At 35.9% G+C, this 19,163-nt stretch overlaps 2 protein-coding genes across 8 annotated transcripts in view; one reads left to right on the top strand and one right to left on the bottom strand.

Moving 5' to 3' along the window:
• The window catches only part of kcc (solute carrier family 12 member kcc), a 479,479-nt gene that overhangs the window by 183,375 nt on the left and 276,941 nt on the right, over positions 1–19,163 (bottom strand). The window lies entirely within an intron of this gene.
• On the top strand, positions 3,471–6,937 carry LOC140747904 (trypsin, alkaline C-like). The gene is made up of 5 exons (XM_073080548.1): positions 3,471–3,516; positions 4,067–4,235; positions 4,505–4,760; positions 5,011–5,364; positions 6,791–6,937. Exons 1-5 carry the CDS (start codon positions 3,471–3,473, stop codon positions 6,935–6,937), a joined length of 972 nt encoding a protein of 323 aa, XP_072936649.1.

Below are 19,163 nucleotides of genomic sequence, written 5' to 3'. Positions count from 1 at the left end.
AATAATACTAGGTATATTGTATTATCTTGATAATCTTGTGCGGATCTATTATCTTGATATTGTACGTAAACAGGACAATGTTATTCAATTGTTTTTTTGCCATCGGTGGTCAAAATGTGTGCAAAATTCAAAATAGTGGACGAAAATATAATTAGACAACTTAATTTGTTGACACATACGTAAATCACATGTTTTTGAGTCGATGAAAATTGCCTAAAAATCCGTGTAAATGGATCTATACGGATCTATCAGGTGACACTAATCGGGTCACATACATATGAAGCTAATAACATATCACATACATATGAAGCATATAAGACGTAAAAATATATACATAACATGTTTACATTTCAATAAATTGTAATTAACCGTTCTAAAAAATATTTTACTTACCTTGATATGTTTACACGAAAACTGATAACAAATGTATGCTTACTCATAAGCTTATTAATAAGTCATCTTCGGTAAGACAAAGCACACATTGTCATGTACATATTTTCAAGGCACATATTTTCAAAAAGTTATGTTACCGTGTCTCGTTTCTCCTCATGCAACCGTTTTATAACAAATCCCCATATTTTTTCGTTTATGGTTTTCGGTGCGGAGTCGAGTAGTAGTTTATAGTGTTTCACCGTAGAAAGAATGTCAAATAATTACATACCTGCTTATATACTCCTAAAATTATCATCCTCATGTCACTAATATAAATGTCACGGTTAATCTTATCGACAAAATAAGGGCAATAAAAATGACTGACAGGTTAATATTTGACGTGCAAATTATTTATTGCTAGTAGAGCTCTATCTACTTTTCAAAAAAATGGAGTCCCCTAGCAGTTGAGTGTAATAAAGGTCTAATCTAGGGAATGAGATGAGTTCTGACACAGTTTGAGTGATACTTTTGAAAGTTCCAGAAGGTGGTGGAATCCTTCGTGGTTCGAATACGGTGGTACCACCATTACTAAAGTTTAACGAGTGTGGTAGGGGTAGACAAACTAACTCTCATGTTTGGTGGACTACAAGTGCATGCTCGTCTGCTGCTTCAATATTATAAAAAAAAAAAAAAAAAAAACGTTTGAAGCTTACAATAGAACGGTAAATTTCAAGTGTTCACATAAACAAAAGATACTTACATTTCTTAATGTAGGTATGTACACTAAAATACTTTTAATGACATTAATTATTAATAAGAAGTTTAGCGAAGATTCGACGGTTTGAACTGGTTATATCTCTGTATATAATTTATGATGGTAGTCTGGGCGGACTAGTATTGAAGGGCCAAGGGGGTACCACTGACATAACTATTTATTGCGCGAAGCAATAATTGCGTTTGAGGCAACAATGGTCGCTATAGGTCGGTAGTTTTCAATACATCTGCGACCTGGGATCTGACAACGCATCTGTGATCGACTTCAGGTAGCACACCTTTTTTCATGAAATTGGTCACAAATGTTCTTGGGCGGCAATTATCGCTTAACATCAGGTGAACTTCATGCCCTTTTTACCCGACTGCCAAGGAAAGGTTATGTTTTTCGCGCGTATCTTGTATGTTTGTCTTTCTTTATTTGATCCGATCTAACAAACGGCTGGATGAATTTCAACAGTTAAAGTGTCATTATATTTGTCTCAATGACCCGAGTGTCCTTAGATAGGTGTTAGTAAAAAAAAATCAAAATGGCGGATTTTTGGCGCGAAATAGTAACACATTTAAAAAAAAAAGTTAACCGAACCTATCGAGTAGGGTATCAAATGAAAGGAAATTAAACGGAGATTATAAAAACATATTTGTATATATATAAAACAGTAAGGTGACTGACTGACTGACTAACTAAATGACTTTTTCATTTTTCAGAAATCAACGTATAGCCTAAATCAAGGACTTTACAGTTCTGAAATTTCGCACACAGGTTCTCTATATAGCTTGAATAAGTACTAAGAAAGGCCTTTTAGAAATTCTACCCTTAAGAGGGTAAAATAGGGGAAAACAGTTTTTTTGAAATCCTTTAATTTTGAAGCAACTACTATAAAATTTTGTATTTGGCTTTCTGGATAGGAACAAAGACGCATTTATTTATCTCCCTCCGAAAAATCAACCCCGTAGAGGGTAAAATAAGGGTTAAAAGTTCATTTGAACTATCGTCAATTTTGAAGCAAACACTATGACATTTTGTATCAGGCTTGTTGGATAAAAATAATGAAATGCTACCTCTAACGAGGTAAAATAATGACCGCAACTTTGATTTACTGAAGTTATATATTTTATAGAACGTAAATGGTGAATTTTTTCGCGAAATAGTAACAAGTTTTAAAAAAGTTAACCAAACCTATCGAGTAGAGTGTCAAAATAAAGGAAATTAAGAGGAGATTACACATACATTATATAATATATCTTATATATAAAATTCTCGTGTTAGTGACCGTACTCCTCCGAAACGACTTCACCGATTTTCACCCAATTTTATATACATATTCAGTAGGTCTGAGAATCGGCCACTATCTATTTTTTTTACACCTAAGTGATAAGGGTTGTTCATCCTTAACATTTTTTTATTTATATGGCAACACAACGTTGCCGGGTCAGCTAGTACATATATACTCGTATATACACATCGAGATGACTGTCTGACTAAATGAGAGAGTTGATGTGCCAGAGATCAACGCAAAGGGAAACCGCTGAACTTAAGCGTGCTGGAATTTTACACATAGGTTCTTTATATAGCGTAAATGAACACTACGAGGATAAAATAAAATAGGATAATATTGTTTGAACATTTTTTGTTTTTGAAGCAGACACCTACTATGAAACTTTGTATTTGGCTTTCTGGATAAAAATAAATAAATGCCTATTTCACTGCTTTTGCAAATTCTACTTCAGCCTTTTTGATGCAGTCGGGTTTTTGATTTTTTAAATTAATTACTTGTTCTACGTCGATTTTATAAAAGATATTTTATAATATAACGCGATTAAACATAAGACTATTAGGATGGACGAATTTTACTTCATATTACTTAATTATGTTCCTGCAAAGTGCTCACAACTTTGATGGCAAAATGAATTTACTATTGTGGTACTATTGTGGTAGTACTATTACTTTAAAAATCACGCAATGATAATCCGGTTCCATTAACAGTCTTAATATTATATTTTAAAGTGTGCATGAAAACGTATAGGGTGCAACGCCGGTTGAAAAGAAAATATGAGACCATCTCCGGGTTCATTTGAAATACTACTACCTTAGTTTCATAATATCATTATCACTATGCTTAGTCCAAACTGATTAAGTAAGAAGCCACATACATGCATATACAAATAATCTAAGATTAACAAACGAAGAAAATATGTTTTATCTATTTAAATATAAAGAATAAGTCCTATATCTTTATTGGAGCTGTCGAATGATTGACAGGCGTTGGAAGTATATAAAGTCCGAACATATTTCCTTTCCATCGCAGTTGGTGGAACCGGAGAAAATGTACACACTAGTTGTGTTGGCCCTGGCTATAACAGCGGTTGTATGTAAGTATCCATTTTTATTTTTAAACATATGTATTTCTCTTTATGAATCTTAACATCACATAATACTTGATTTTTTTTAGAATATTAGTACTTTTTTGAAGGTGGTAGAACCCTTTGTGGTTCGACTTCAGAGGGACCACCGCCACACCTATTTCTGCCTAATAACAGCAGTGTTAGACGTTGCTGTGTTCCGTTTTGAAGGCTGTGGTAAGGGAGACATACTTTTCCGAGGCGTTCCAGCTTAGTCCTCAGGGGTAGCGGCGCATCTGTGGCCGAACTCTGGTAGGAATATGTAATCCTATCTGGGGTCAATTGCAGATGTCCATGGGCGGCAGTAGCCACTTGCCATCAAGTGGACTGCATGCTCGTCTGCTACTCCTATATAATAAAAAAACTTTATATTTTTATTTTTTACTAACAATAGTCAGGGCGTCAATCGCTTAGAATTCTGCGTACATCACCTATTCATTTAAATGTTAGCGATTTAACAGTGCCAAAGTGTGTTCTACGTTAATTAACCTAATAAATAAGTAAATAAATTCCATTTCAGCCGTACCAACTAATCCTCAAAGGATTGTTGGTGGATCCACGACCACTATACAGCAATATCCTTTCGGGTCAGCCCTTTTGTATTCGCGACTCGGAATAAGCCACAGGCAGGCATGTGGCGGTAGCATTCTCAACAACAGAAGTATCCTATCTGCTGGTCATTGCTTCATGTAAGTTTATTTTACTTATATTTTTGAAAACTTCATTACTACTTGAGAGAAACTCGTCTTTTTTGTACTTAAATTATGATATGCATTGAAGAAGATAATAGTCAAATGCCAATTACTAGCTCAGCAATTTTAGTAATACTAATAAAATAAAAGTTTTTTTATTATTTAACCTTACTTGTTTCAGTAATCAATATAAATCCCTATTAACTTAGTAACTTTTCATAATTAGATATGAAGTTTTATTTTACACTGTCCAAATATTATTTCAGAGGCGATTCAACTAACCAATGGCGTATCCGCGTTGGATCTACTAACGCTAACAGTGGAGGCGTCGTTCACAACACTAACAGGATTATTATTCATCCCAATTACAACCGTGTTACCTTAGACAATGATATTGCTATTCTGCGATCCAACACTGTTTTCGCCTTCAGCAATCTTGTTCGTGCTGGTAGTATTGCTGGTTCCAACTACAACCTCGGCGACAACCAAGTTGTGTGGGCTATTGGATGGGGTGCAATCAGGGTAATCATCGAATTTTTAACACATTATACTCATCCGAGATTTTTTCTTCATACGCGCCATTATATGATCTTTATTTAGATCATACGTAAAACGTCCGCTTGTATACTGTTTCTTCAAATCAAGTGGCCAAATCTTCATTTGATATGATATTTTTTCGAGAATATGTTTTAAAATTGTTGTCTATGACCAGATGAGAACATCATTGTGCCGGGAATAAAGTTGTTTTAACTAGTTTCTTGTTAACTTTCAGTGGCAAGGCCCGGGATCTGAACAGCTGCGTCATGTTCAGATTTGGACCGTCAACCAAGGTGTTTGCAGAACCCGTTACGCTGAACTTCGTCGCACCATCACCGACAACATGTTGTGCTCCGGCTGGCTGGACGTGGGCGGTCGCGACCAGTGCCAGGGAGACTCCGGCGGTCCTCTCATCCACAACAACGTCATCGTTGGTGTGTGCTCTTGGGGAGAACGCTGTGCTCTTCCCCGTTTCCCTGGTGTCAACGTTCGCGTGTCTCGCTACACTTCTTGGATTCAAAGCAACTGTGAAGCATACATCCGGCACGATGGCCAAAAATGTGGTGAATCCGTCTCGAAGACCAAAAATGTTATGCATTCGGCTCCGAGACCGAAAATATTACTTTCCGCGGCCGTTAGAACAAATAAGGAGCCGAATGTTCCTCTCTTCGATGGACAAGATGATCGTGTCCCGAAGAAGGTTAAGTGGACTGTATATACGAAAAATAAGATGCAAAGTGCTATAGGTTCACGCACTCACCTGCTGCTGATGGGCGCAGCCTCTTGTACTAGGTATAAGGCACCTTCAACTCACCCTAAGCTCGAGCTAGCTAGTCTTACCTCGGAATGGTCTACCGGTTACCTCTACCTTCTTCCTCTTCTCAAGGGGCGTCGATCTTACAGCACGTTGCACCGCGAACAATGAAGTTAACGCGAATTTAAAGGAAACGCTACGAATACGAATAGTGGCTTCTACTTCGGAGTATAACTAAAACGACAAATATGCGCGAGCGCGACCGACAACTCCGAAGCTTCTCGAACCAAGTTTTATCCCGGTGGCGGCATACACCACCGCGAACGACACGACGACAACGACACTACAACGAACTAATTCAAACTATAAATCTCTATGCTTTTAATCCTACAGATTAAAATTAATACCAACGACAGATAATTAATACGTAGAACCATAGACAAAACTGAACATACCGCCCACCTAAATACTACGTATTTACGAAAACAAATAGACATTACTTAACCTACGACAAGAAAGAGTTAAGTTAAAACTGACTATTTTGCGAAAACGACACATATTATGAACTACGACACGAAAGAGTTACGTGGAAACGTAACTATCTTACAAAAACGACACAAATTATTAACCTACAACAAGAAAGAGTAACGTTGAAACGTAATTAGTATACGAAAATGACAAAAAAACTTCTAGATCCTCTCACCACGCTCACGAAAGAGAGCAACAGCTACGGAACAAATAGCTCGTTTAGGCAAGAGAATCCAAAAATTTTGCGAGAGTAAATGTTGTAGAGTTTGAGCACCAGGATGCATAAATTTCTTATGGTACTCATCGATAATAAGAAATGTTAATCTATGATTACGAGGTAAAAGAATAGGATGTCTAACGGTAAACTCTACATTAGCGTTAGCTAACCGACCGCCCACCCTCAAAATACCCGCGTCATCAACGAAAGGAGACAATTTACGCAAGGCTTTGGGTAGCGAATTAGGCGAACCTTTACTTAGACAATCCAATTCAAACGAAAACGACTCTACTTGTGCTTGCTTTATGAGCAACTCAAAAGCTTGACGTAGCTCACAAGGCTGTAATGCACCGACAAATTTATTTTTATAATTTCTCAAATTATGAGCGAAACGAAAACAAAATGACAAAACACGCTTTACTTTCGAAAGCGACGAAAAACGATTTAACAAATCGCTAACGAGATTCACCTTTTCCGGTGACAGAAGGCTAAGAATCCTTTGTTCTTCTGCGATAGAGTCTGTGTCCTGTTCTACCAATAATGAAGAAGGCCAATCATTCTCTGGCTCTACAAGCCATGAAGGGCCCTTCCACCACATGGAACAGTCAACAAGGTCAGCTGGAAGCGTACCACGAGAACCAATATCAGCAGCATTCGAACTAGAGCTCACATGACGCCAATGGTCAGGAGCTACTCTACTCTGAATGTGGCTGACTCTATTCGCCACAAACGTTTTCCACTTGGATGGACAAGATTTAATCCAAGCCAAAGTGACAGTAGAGTCAGACCATGCGTAAAGTTCTTGAACTGCATGAAATGGTTTTAAAGCCTCTACCACTGATTCCATTAAAGTAGATAACAAGACAGCAGCTAAAAGTTCCAATCTTGGAATCGACAATTTTCGCAAAGGCGCGACTTTCGACTTTGCGCAACAAAAATGAACGGATGTAGAGCCATCCGCCTCAACAACACGAAAGAATGTGACAGCACAATAGCCACGTTCTGAAGCGTCACAGAAGCCATGCAACTGTAACGACACGAAAGAATTTACCATACGCCGAGGAATGGTAATCGAAACTAACGACGACAATTGAGACTTAAATCGCAACCACTCGTGTGCAATGTGAGGTGGCACATTATCGTCCCATGAAACTCCCGAAGTCCAAAGAAGTTGCATAAGATATTTAGCATAAAACGTAATCGGCGCTAGAAATCCCAAAGGGTCATAAATCCGCGCAATATGGGAGAGTATGGTACGTTTGGTGCACCTAGAATCATCGGGGTTGACGACACGAAATCTAAAATCATCCGATTGCGGATGCCATAAAAGTCCCAAAATTTTTAAGGAGAGGTCTGACATCTCTTCGAAATGTTTAAATTCTTCTGAGTATAAGTCAGAAGATGGAAGATCAACGAAAAACTCACTACAATTAGATGTCCACTTTCTTAAATGGAAACCACCAGACGACAAAATTTTGGTGAGTTCCGAGCGCAATTGTAGAGCTTGCTCTACCGAGTCAGCGCCCGACACGATATCATCGACATAAATGTCTCTACTAAGAACTGTAGAAGCAGCCGGAAGTTCTTGGGTAGAGTCTTCTGCTAGTTGAGCGATCGCACGAAGAGCCTGAAACGGTGCAGATGATACGCCATAAGTGACCGTGCGAAGCCTATAGTCACGTATAGGACCGTCAGCAGATGGGCGCCACAGAATGCGTAGGTACTCGGTGTCATCTCTACAAACCAAGATTTGTCTATACATCTGTTTGACGTCACCAGTAAAAACGACAGCATGCCAACGGAACCGAATAAGTAAATCGAAAATATTAGTTTGCAGTATAGGCCCAGCAAGTAGCGTATCATTCAAAGACAATCCATTAGCATCTCTACAACTTGCATCGAACACAGTACGAAGTGGGGTGCTAACAGAATCTGGTCGCAATACTCCGTGATGAGGGATATAATAAAACTTCCCAACGCTTGAAGTCGGGGGATCCACCTGCTCCATATGACCGGCAACCTCATACTCATTCATGAACCGAACGTAGGCATCTCTAAATTCAACATTTATATTAAGTCTTCGCTCGAGAGAGAGAAATCTTTTTAAAGCAATTTCACGGGAATGTGAGAACGATGGCTTTACTGCAGGATTCATGAATGGAAGAGGCACCACAAATCTACCATCATCGTTACGACTATAATTATTAGTGAAATAATTTTCACAGGCTTGATCCTCCTTCGAAAGGATTTTACAGACAGGAGTGCGAACCTCTTCTGTTCCCCAGAATCTTTTTAAAGTGTTATCTAATTTTATATTTGATAAATAAGAGTTATCGACGAAAAAACAATCACTCTGTTTACCATTACGACAGTTGTGTGTGTGATCTACCTCACACTCACCCATTAGAATCCAACCAAATATAGTATTTAGAGCCTTTGGTTGTCCCGGCCTCCCTCGTCTCAGACCAGGTATGAGAGATGAAGCAAATATATCCGCATTCAATAGCATGTCAATAGCCCCTGGACGAGCGAAGTCTGGATCAGCCAAAGGTAAATTCCTAATATGTGACCAACCACAAAAATCAACAAAATGTGCAGGTTGGTCACTACATATCGACGACAACACAAAAGCTTCAAACTTAAAATCGATTTTATTTGAGTTATAGGATTTTATTTCACAACATAGTGAACCACGAGACTCAGCAACAGAAGATCCGATTCCATTTATTGATTGTTTAGTGTTTTTAATACATAACCCGAGGCGCTTTGCACATGGTACCGAAATAAAGTTGCAAGCGCTTGCACAATCCAACAACACCCTTACAGGTTGAAAGTTTCCCCAACTATCTTTTATAAGAACCTTAGCTGTAGAAAACAAGATTGTACTTTTACCACCGACAGAAGTTAAAACAATATTACTCAGTTGTGCATTATTATTAATGGAACTAACAACTTCAGTATCAGGTTGGGAATTGCTATCAGCGGACGGTGTAACCGATTTTTTAAAATGTAACAATGTGTTATGTGAACACCCACATACACCACAACTTATAGGGACTCGACAAGTTTTTACCCTATGAGTTTTCGAAAAGCAACGGATACAAAGATTTTTATTTTTAATGAATTTAAATCGAGAATCTATATCTAAATTTAGAAAATTCTTACATGATGAAAGACTATGTTGGCCAGTACAAAAGTCACAAGTCACTCCCGACACGACAAATGAGGATTTGGACTTTTTAAAGTTACTTGGCTTCGGTTCTTTTGATATTCCTACATTACTTAATATTGGGTTCGGAGTTACCTCACTTAATGCCCTAACTTGTTTCTCAACAAAATCCTGAACTTTAGTGAACTCTGGTATCTCATCTGAATTAAATTCTAATTGAAATGATTCTTTTGTGGCCCGATCTAATTTTGACCAAAATAAATGGAACAACATGAAGTTTTTATCTGGTAATCCAAACTTTTCCAAAACACTTAAATTCTCCACAAAAGTTCTATGAACACGCTCAAGTTCTACAGCTGATTTTGTTTTCACTGGCTCACATGACAACAACTTTTGATAATAGGAGGCCGTTATATAGCGCTTCTTATTATAATATTTATTAAGTGTATCATATGCGTCTATATAATTTTCATCCGTGAGTGGAAAGTTCCTGATTAAATCATACGCTTTATTTTCGACACAAGTTAACAAGTAATGTAACTTTTCCACATTAGGAATATTTCTATTATGGATCAACGACTCAAATAATTGTTTAAAAGATAACCAATTTTCTAGCTTACCATCGAATGGCTTAATGTTAATTTTAGGCAGCTTAGCAAAACCCGAAACTACTTCTTGTTTAATCTGACAGTCACTATTTAAATGCCGCAGACGGGCCAAAACACTTCTAAATTTTGTATCAAATGATGCAGTTACACCAATTTCAGACTGGCGTTGGGCAGCACTTAATGAACGCAATAAATTTATTTGCGCTTTATGGAATTCATTTGAAAGTTCCCTAAGGTCCTCCTCAACGCAGCCTGTCATATCCGATCCCGCTATATACTCCAATCGCATCATACTGTAATCCCGGGCAATCCTATTAACGTCCCCATCACTTGCGCCACTTTCGTTGCTCCCAGTAGACATTGTCATTAATTGATATAAGTTTATAAACTTAACGAAATCGACAACAATAGCAAATAATTGCAATGTCACTGACAGCTGACTTCGACACAATAATACGTCAAAGTCTAATACAATTTGACAGTATTGACAATATGACCAACGACAAATAAATATGGCGCAATGCAATACTGACAACCAACGACTATTAATAAAAATAGCGCAAAGATGGCGGGACCTAAGTTCAACTAACAAAGTGATGAGTTGTAAAGAATCACACCCACCCTCAACATAAAATATTAATCGACAAAACGAAAATTACGAAATTTTATAGAAATGCAATACAAAATAGCAAATCTAATACGAAATACGACACGAAACGACAAATTTAGAAGCCACTTTACGTAAATGTTCGTTCCTTTAGCGAAATACGACACGGTAAAATTAATTTCAATGTTCGTTATGTTCGGTCGACGGAAAATAGCAAAAATGGTGTTTAGGACGATGGAACAATTAAGATCCGGCTCGAAGGACCAAAAATGTAAAGCATACATCCGGCACGATGGCCAAAAATGTGGTGAATCCGTCTCGAAGACCAAAAATGTTATGCATTCGGCTCCGAGACCGAAAATATTACTTTCCGCGGCCGTTAGAACAAATAAGGAGCCGAATGTTCCTCTCTTCGATGGACAAGATGATCGTGTCCCGAAGAAGGTTAAGTGGACTGTATATACGAAAAATAAGATGCAAAGTGCTATAGGTTCACGCACTCACCTGCTGCTGATGGGCGCAGCCTCTTGTACTAGGTATAAGGCACCTTCAACTCACCCTAAGCTCGAGCTAGCTAGTCTTACCTCGGAATGGTTACTCTACCTTCTTCCTCTTCTCAAGGGGCGTCGATCTTACAGCACGTTGCACCGCGAACAATGAAGTTAACGCGAATTTAAAGGAAACGCTACGAATACGAATAGTGGCTTCTACTTCGGAGTATAACTAAAACGACAAATATGCGCGAGCGCGACCGACAACTCCGAAGCTTCTCGAACCAAGTTTTATCCCGGTGGCGGCATACACCACCGCGAACGACACGACGACAACGACACTACAACGAACTAATTCAAACTATAAATCTCTATGCTTTTAATCCTACAGATTAAAATTAATACCAACGACAGATAATTAATACGTAGAACCATAGACAAAACTGAACAGCAACTCTTAAGCAGAAATTGTTCTAACCTCGTGCGGATACGTTTAACCTTTCGATAAATGTTGAACTTATATTAAATTACAGTTTATTTAAACCTGCTTTTATTTGTTATTTTTATTTAATTCGTTGCAAATATGTTATGTTGATTAAAACTACTTAATATATTTAAAGTCTTACATTTTTATTTATTACATTTTTATGTTTTTCGCGCGTGTCTTGTATGTTTGTATTTCTTTATTCTCTCGGATCTAACAAACGGCTGGATGAATTTCGACAGGTAAGGTGTTATATTCGCCTTAAATATCCGAGTGTACTTAGATAGGTGTTACAAAAAATGTAAATGGCGGTTTTTTGGTGCGAAATAGTAACACATTTAAAAAAAGTTAACTGAAGTATTGAATGAGAGGAAATTAAACGGAGATTATAAAAATATATATTTGTGTATATATAAAACAGCAAGGTGACTGACTGACTGAATAATTAATGACTAATTCATTTTTTCAGAAATCAACATACAGCCGAAACCACTGACCTTAGGGTTCTGAAATTTTTGCACATGGGTGCTCTATATAGCGTTAATAAGTTCTAAGAGAGGCCTTTTGGAAATTCTACCCCGTAAAATAGGGAATGCCTAGTTTTTTTTTGAAATCCTTTAATTTTGAGGAAATTACTATAAAAATTTTGTCTTTGGCTTTCTGGATAGGAACAAGGACACATCTATTTATTCTATCCTTACCTTATCCTTCTAAAAAATCAACCCCGTAGAGGGTAAAATAGGGTTTGAAAGTTAATTTGAACAACCGTTAATTTTGAAGCAAACACTATGACATTCTGAATCTGGCTTGCTGGATAAAAATAATGAAATTCTACCCTAACGAGGTAAAATAATGGCTGGAACTTTGAATTACTGAAGTTATAGATTTTATAGATTGTGGTAAATGGTGGATTTTTTTGTCGTGAAATAATAACACGTTTTAAAAACAGTTAACCAAACTTATCGAGTAGGGTATCAAAATAAAGGAAATCAAAAGGATATTACACATAGATCATAATGTACATATACATAACACATCGAGATGACTGTCTGACTAAATCAGTAAGTTGCTGTGCCAGACATCAACGCAAAGGGAAACCGCTGAACTTTAGAGTACTGGAATTTTACACATAGGTTCTTTTATAGCGTAAATGAGCGTAATGAGCGAGGATAAAATAGGATAATATTGTTTGAAAATCTTTTGTTTTTGAAGCAGATACCTACTATGATACTTTTTATTTGTCTTTCTGGATAAATATAATAAAACGTATATTTCACCATTTTTGGAAATACTACCTCAGCCTTTTACTGCAGTCGGGTTTTTGATTTTTAAAACCGAATCAAGAAATTCAGTAACAAAAATGAATATTCGATTAATACATATTTATTTATAATCCGTGCAGAAATATTAAATTACGTTTAGTATTTTTTTATATTCCTATTATATTCCATTCAAAAATATATTACCACATTATCCAAATAATATGTTTTACCAACATAAGCTATGTTAAAATTCTGGATTAATAAAATAACGTAAAAAAGGTTTGTAAATTTTAAACGTACAATTACAACTGAGAGATTTGAAAATAAATAATCAAAACGCCATCATGATTTATGGCGCCTTTTTGTTAGATGTTTCGTGGTGTTTGCTGTGTACTGACTAGTTTGTGTTTACTCCGTGGATTTATTGAAAAAAAAAAAAAATGACTTGGCTTTTTCCTGACTTCGATTTGACCCTGCTATATACACTGCGACCTTCGCTTCTTTTGGACTCCGATTACCTTCGCATAACTGTTAAATAAATAATTATAATTGCATAAGTTGATAAAAAAAAATCTATGCAATAGCTTTACCGCGGCAGTCCGAGTGCCGGTTTTTTTTAATGAAATTACTTGTTAAATACTTCGATCACTAATAAGAACTAGATACACAATCCCATACAAAAATGAACTTAAAAAGTGGCGTCAAACGTGTTTATAAAATTCTAAGCGACAGAATCTAAAATAGCCGCCAAAATGAAGCGAAAAAAATTTTTCGATCGTAAAGCACTCTCTGATGCTTCGCATCATGAGTCGTGCAATTAATGCAAAATCAACCTTATCACTATTTTTTTAACGGTGTTTTTCAAAAACTGCTTACCAAAAGCAATAAACGACATTTTTACGACATAAGCTATCTGTCATAAGCTATCACTTTTACAGGTTTCTCACTTGGACAAGGAATTACTGGAGACGAACTGTCATTTTTTATACGGTTATTATAAATTATAACTTAATATTTTTATTAGGTCGAAGTAATTAATTTTAATGAACATAATAATAATTTTTCAAGACTTACGCGATTGGTGGGACCGAGTAATAACCGAGTAGGTAAGTCGAAGTCGTAGGCAAGTTGCGGTATGCATGCAAAATTACATTGTATGATATGATTTCGCATGTGTTGACTCCGCGCAGCAAATGCGAATATTTACATTAATAATTATGGAGTCAGTAAGCTTATTATCCGTAATTGAGAGTTGTGGGACGCCCAAACAAAAGACGATTCGACGAGATTTAAAAATCGCGTTACTCCGAATTCGGCCTTTTTAATTCTGAATAATTATTTTTAAGATTCATGGCAAAATGTGAATAAAATGCTAAATTAATTATAAATCAATAACGTTAAATTAATAACGAAACGGTGCTCGTAATGTGTGCTCGTAAACCGGGGAGTAATGTTGTAGTTATGAAAGTTCTAGTATTTATTCTAAAATTAAGAAACCCGACTGCTTTAAAATAATTCACTGATGAAAAGGAAAGAAATGTAGACTATAGTACCTACCTACTACTCCCAAAAATTTAGATCAATCCAATGATATCCCATACGTTAGTATGTAAAATGTAGGCCTCATTATTTGGCATGCTCTACATCCGAATGGGATCAATGGTTTTAAGATGTCTATTCCACTTTGATCACCTGTCACATGATCCCCTGGGTGATAATAAGCGACTTAAAAAAAAGTATAATATTTTAGTATACCTATATAGACCTACTAGCTGATCCGGAAAACTTTGTACCGCCTCAAAATCTATTTATCAAATATATTTCATATAAAATATAGCCTTTGTTACACGTGGATAATGTAGCTTTCGAATGATGAAAGAATTTTTAAAATCGGTCCAGTAGTTTTTGAGCCTATTCAATACAACCAAACAAACAAACAAAGTTTTCCTCTTTATAATATTAGTGTAAATAACGGGTGCCTAAAATGTCGTTCACTCATTCACCTAGGTGTTTATTAGGGTGGAGTGAAAATTATTTTTTTTCGTATTGTTATCGGAATATCTGTAAAAAGTTGTTGTTATTGTTCACAAATACACACACAAAATTTTATTTAGCACATAATAAATATAGAGGTGCCCCCAACATCATGAACTCTAGGGGAATTTGCAAAATATTGTCAAAAAGCACCAACGTCTAATATTGTCATATTACCGTTAAATAATATTATATAAAAGAATACAAGGAATTTATATGTATGGCAGAAAAGATAAGACTTTAGTTTGTATTCAGAAGGAAGGCAAATTTTATAGAAAAAGAGTAACAGAAGACCATTATGTGATTTTATCAGAGCCAGGAAGTGATTATTTCGGGCATGTTACGTCTGAGTCGGGAACTGCTAAAAGTATTGAAACTATCATAATAAATCATTTGAGAACAAAATCGGTGGAATTGGATAAAATAGTGGTTGTTGGTTGCGATGGTACAGTCTTGAATACAGGTTTCAAAGGAGGTGTTATTCATTATATGGAGGAAGACCTCCATTTAACTTAACAAACCATTACAACGGTTTGTTTGCCAGTTACATTCGAATGAGTTACCATTGCGACAACTTTTATTGCATTTGTATGGAAAAACTACAGGGCCTAAATGCTTTTCAGGTCCTATTGTATCTGTCACTTTTAACTTTTAACGCTTTCTACACTCACAGAATCACACACACACACAGAATCACAGTTCATCTGAATTACAAAAATGTGAATCAATGCCAATTGTTCAATTTACCATCATTCCCTGCATATTACCTGAAGTTGCTAGAAATGACTTGAGCACCGACCAAAAAGCTTCGAACATTTAAAGTGACTGCTTTAAATTTCGATGCAAAAGATTACACTGATCTAATTATGTGGCAAGACTGTAAGGTAATTGAGCCACCTCTGACTTCCAATTTATCTGATGAAGCCTTGAAAGAGATTGTCAAAAGTGGTTTGATTACATGTCAAACTATTAAAGATTTTCCCTGCCATACCCAAGCCGTAGAGCGCTGTATCCAATTGGTGACCGAAGCGTCAAGTGCAGTTTGTGGAGAAAAAAAAAGAGACGGTTTTATAAGGGCAAGACTATTATCACTCCAGCAAATGCCTAATTTTGAAACAAAAAAACAATTTAACATCGAATAATGTACTTATTTCTGATTTGTTTCATTCCCTGATATGATTTTCTTTTACTTTTCTTGATTAAAAATATTTAAACTACTGATCAGGCTTTTATTTAAAGTATCACAATGTAGTTTGTTTAATAATATACAGGAAATCTAGAAAAATACTATCATTAAAAATTAGATCAGTGTTTTTCAACATTCTGTATTTTTCAAATTTTTAATTGGGTTGGGGCACCTCATAACATTAAGACAAGTAAACAATATTTTGTACGCTGAATTAACTCATTAAAAGGCAACCGCTCATCATCATCATCATCATCAACCCATTACTGTCCCACTGCTGGGCACGGGTCTCCTCTCAGAATGAGAAGGATTAGGCCGTAGTCTACCGCGCTGGCCAAGTGCGTATTGGTAGGCTTCACATACCTTTAAGATTTTTATCTCTCAGGTATGCAGGTTTCCTCACGATGTTTTCCTTCACCGTTTAAGCAAGTGATAATTAATTTCTAATTACTATTTTTACCGCTATTCCATCTAAAAAAAAAAAAGAAAAATAAAATTTCATACATTTTCACTCCACCCTAGTGTTTATACGGCTTCAATGTAACATTTAATTTTTGTTACTCTTAAAAATTAGAATCGAATATCGAGTATTGAAAATCAGGAAGATACCTATAGGTACAGGACCTGTTAAGTTACTTACGTTAGTTTACTATCTTAACTAAAACTTAAAGAATATGCAAACTCGTACTTACCAAAAACCTGGTTGAATTTTTGTATCTTTAGTGTTTTGTCATCTTCACTTACCTGAAAGTAAATAAAAAAGTATTATTATAAGAAGGAAGTTGCTTTATAATTTTAACAGGCGTTTCATAGCATAAGTCAATTTTGAAAACTAGTTGACCCGGCAAACGTTGTGATGCCATATAAATAAAAAAATGTTAAGGGTGAACAATTCTTATCATTTAAGGTTATGAAAAGTAGATAGTAGCCGATTCTCAGACCTACTGAATATGCATGTAAAATTTAGTGAAAATCGGTATAGCCGTTTCGGAGGAGTATGTACAGTAAATAACAATGCGACACGAGAATTTTATATATAAGGTAAACTTGAAGAATGTCACTTAGATAATGGAATGTATATGGTATTTTTACTATATGTATAGGATTTTATAACTGAATGTGTGGGTGGTGAATTTTTATATAGGTGTAACTATATAGAAAACCTGAAAATACTTGGTTAATAGGAGTTACTGAGTGTATTTTGATACAAAAAGATAAATCATTAAAATAAAAACCAATGTTAAGCAATGTCTACGTATTACTAGTGAATTTAGACCTACTTTCACATAATATATGCATATTAATAGCATAGTAGAGAATGAGGTATAGACTCTTGCCTAGAAGTAAACAATTAAATATAATAAGGGATGCAGCGATGCAGATAAATCAGGGAGGGAAAGGAGTGGGCCATACACTAGGAAAAAATACTTTGAATAGTATGGGTTCTATGTACGTAGGCGCAGCGTATAGTATTTCTGGATAAGGATCGTTTTGTACTGAAGTAATCGAGAATTAATATCTTCGCTAGATCAGATACAAATTATCAGTTTTGATAATTTGTGTAAAGTAATCAGAAAGGATGAGCTGATTCTGTACAAAATGTAATCATCCTGATTAGGATTATTGATGATTATTGTAAGTAGGTAGTAGCATTAGACACCTGTTTCATTTATAATTTTTGTTTACCTACAAACTTTTATGTGGAGCGATCTAACGTAGTTTTGATTTTTTTTATAATATAGGAGCAGCAGACGAGCATTCAGTTCTACTGGCTACTGCCGCCCATGGACATCTGTAATCAACCCCAGATAGGATTAGATATTCCTACCTGAGGTCGGCCACAGACGCGCCGCTACCCCTGAGGACTAAGCTGGAACGCCTTGGAAAAGTATGTCTCCCTTACCACACTCTTCAAAAGGGAACACAGCAGCACCCAACACTGCTGTTATTAGGCAGAAATAGGTGTGGCGGTGGTGCTGCCGGAGTCGAACCACAAAGTGTGCTACCACCTTCAAAATTATTATCAATACTACTGTATTTCATAACTAGACGGTTTGTTGTCGCCTCCGCTCATGGAAAATAGACTAATAATCAGCTCAGATAGAATAGGGAATCTACCTGAATCCGATCCCAGATGCATTACCAGTCCTGAGGACTAATAAATATAGTTCAAAAAACCTAAAAAACACGCTTTTATGATAAAATCGTATAATTGTGTAATTGTACACAGTAAATTGTATAATTGTGGTAAAAGTGTGGGGTGCTTTTCGAAAATTGATTAGTGGAGCACCCCACGCTTTTTTCACAATTATACAATTTACTGTTCCTTAATTGATTCCTAGATTGAAAATTATTTTCTACTTTTTAATTGATTTTATCATAAAAGCGTGTTTTTTAGTTTTTTGAACTATATTTATTTTATTAATTTTTAGTATTTGTTGTTATAGCGACCATCATTATGCATCGTCTGTAAAAAAATCAAGTATATATTTATTACGGTTTAAGAGATAAAGCCCTGTGACTCACGAACAGACAGCGGAGTGTTTCGTTTTATCCTTTGAGTAGGTAATCTTAAAAATCATTCTACAAGATGGCATTATAAATATGTTTCCGTACATTTGAGTTATAGGGAAATAACATTATTATTTTACAAAACTAAAAATCAATCTAGTAACTTTGCCTGAACTCTCCCTAAGGCGCTTTCTCTCGCCTCGAAAATCGTTAATCCTGAGGATGTTGATAAGGATAATGGTACAAAATTATTAAAATCGTGTATTGTCATCGGTTTTTGATAATCTTTCAAAATTTTGAATTAAACTTAACGCTCAAAGTAGATAGAAATCGGGTTCAAAGATTCCGTTACTGTTACGTACATACATACATACATACATACATACATACAACTAATAAATGCATGTGAATTAATATGGTAACCTCTATCTATTATGTAAGCCAGCCGACATCAATCATGATGAAACTAATAATTACAATAAAAAAACAAAACCTAACTACGTGAAATTATAGCCTATGTTACTCCCATAATTTAGA

The sequence above is a fragment of the Epargyreus clarus genome, unplaced genomic scaffold (genome assembly GCF_041222505.1).
Source record: "Epargyreus clarus isolate Ecla_fem2 unplaced genomic scaffold, WU_Ecla_fem_2.2 ptg000003l, whole genome shotgun sequence".
Lineage (NCBI taxonomy): Eukaryota > Metazoa > Arthropoda > Insecta > Lepidoptera > Hesperiidae > Epargyreus > Epargyreus clarus.
This window is presented reverse-complemented; position numbering and strand designations above follow the sequence as displayed.